The sequence below is a fragment of the Aplysia californica genome, unplaced genomic scaffold, assembly GCF_000002075.1.
Source record: "Aplysia californica isolate F4 #8 unplaced genomic scaffold, AplCal3.0 scaffold00268, whole genome shotgun sequence".
NCBI lineage: Eukaryota > Metazoa > Mollusca > Gastropoda > Aplysiida > Aplysiidae > Aplysia > Aplysia californica.
Genome location: NW_004797538.1, coordinates 315,146 through 317,256, shown reverse-complemented (window position 1 = coordinate 317,256; position 2,111 = coordinate 315,146). Strand labels below are relative to the sequence as shown.

General features: G+C 43.1%; 1 protein-coding gene across 1 annotated transcript in view; it reads left to right on the top strand.

The window, feature by feature from the left end:
• LOC101847433 overlaps window positions 1-2,111 on the top strand; it is a gene marked incomplete in the record, with an annotated part of 63,318 nt that overhangs the window by 28,056 nt on the left and 33,151 nt on the right. Inside the window, 2 exon segments of the mRNA XM_035970439.1 lie at window positions 808-869; window positions 1,866-1,930. Coding sequence (XP_035826332.1) covers window positions 808-869; window positions 1,866-1,930 — 127 coding nt within the window.

The following is a 2,111-nucleotide window of genomic DNA, read 5'->3' as shown; positions in this document are numbered from 1 at the left end:
TTTTGGCGTAATTATTTCCAGATCACAAGAAACACGTAATGGGGTACACACTCAAAATATTCATAAAACATCTAAAACTGTGTCAAAGTGAAAGAGGAAGTTGGTTATACATTTTTCTCACTTTGAAAAAGATTCCCGATATGCTTTGGAAAGTAATCCTTCATATTTATGCAGGCTTGTCAACTGTCCTGAATTTTCACGGAAATATCCCAGATTTGGCAATTGGGGAATTTAAGAGCCTTATTACATATGCTACACTAAAACCAGTCCCACTTGATGCAATTTTTTTAGTTGACATATATTCTGATGCTTAAGGTAGGGTGTCCTTGACAGGGTTTTGAAAAAGTTGGCAAGCTTATTAGTGGATCAAATGTTACCAAATTTCACACTGATAACTAGCATAGTTATGAGACTTAAAATCTGCATTCAAATTGGAGAAGAAAAAAAATTTCTATGGATATGGCGCATATCCCCTCTCAACAGCAGGCTCTATGCGCTTTACACTATATTATTACCCCAGCAGACCACAGAACACTCCGAAACATTCTCAGCTTCCCGCGAAGCATACAGTGCAAGCAGCTGATTAAGCGCTCAAACACTAACAAACTGACAAGATCTTTCGCTGTCTATAGCCGGGTACCCATTCCCACCTGGGTGAAGTGAGGAAAATTCGTGTAAAGTGCCTTTCCCAAGGACACAAAGTCGGGTCCCTGACGGGATTCGAACCCACGACCTTACGGTTATGAGTTTTAACATTTTTAACGTATTCTATTTTTTCTACGTTTTACCCTTTCCATTTTGTTTCAGTGATCGAGAAACATGACCTTGGGCGACAGCCGAAGGAGATCCGCACAGGCTCTTTGTTTGGGGTGAGTCTTTTCTACCACTGTTCTGTGTGTCTTTTGTTTTAGTAAGCATTTTACGGCACTTGCAACACAATAAGGTCATATAAGTGCCGAAGAATAGATGTGTTACAAGAGTACTCTCACAAAAAAGAAGGAGGAGAGATAAGGACGATAGATGTTTGATAAGAAAGAGGGAGCAAACCACGCCAGAGCATCCGCCAACCACCCACTTTGTCTGTTCGTTCTCTGTTTGGGGTGAGTCTTCGCTACCATTGTTGTGTGTGGAGTGAGTCTTCGCTACCATTGTTGTGTGTGGAGTGAGTCTTCGCTACCATTGTTGTGTGTGGAGTGAGTCTTCGCTACCATTGTTGTGTGTGGAGTGAGTCTTCGCTACCATTGTTGTGTGTGGGGTGAGTCTTCGCTACCATTGTTGTGTGTGGGGTGAGTCTTCGCTACCATTGTTGTGTGTGGGGTGAGTCTTCGCTACCATTGTTGTGTGTGGGGTGAGTCTTCGCTACCATTGTTGTGTGTGGAGTGAGTCTTCGCTACCATTGTTGTGTGTGGGGTGAGTCTTCGCTACCATTGTTGTGTGTGGAGTGAGTCTTCGCTACCATTGTTCTGTCTGTCTGTTCTCTGTTTGGGGTGAGTTTTTGCTACCATTGTTGTGTGTGTGTGTATGTGTGTGTGTGTGTGTGTGTATGTATGTGTGTGTTTGTGTGTAGGTGTATGTACGTGTATAAGTGAGGTATGAGTGTGTATGTTTGTGTGTTTATTTGTGTGTTTGAAATATACGTATGTCTCTGCTGATGTATCTACTCTCAGTCAACGCTTGTACCTATAAAATGTATATTTTTTATTTGTGTGTATGTATGGGTGGGGAGGGGATAGAAAAATAAATACACCCTGACGTTAAAAAAGACGTATTTTAATTGATGTGTTGTTACTTTCGTTTGTTGCCATCTTTTGTTTTCTCTTGCTTTTTAATTAACTTTTGACCAATCAACACTTTCTGCAACACAGGAGAATGACCTCATCTGCGGCAGCATGAGACGCCACACAGTACTCACGCGCACAGACACAGAGCTGTTGTTTCTTCATAGACAGGTGAGTGAGTACCTCCGTACTGTGATGTCATGTTGAGTTCCTGCGTGCTGTCGGTATCGCTGACCGTTTATGACGCCACAGCGCTAGAAGAGAGAGAGGGAGAGAGGGAGAGAGGGAGAGAGGGAGAGAGGGAGAGAGAGGTGGGGGGGGGAACCCCAAGCT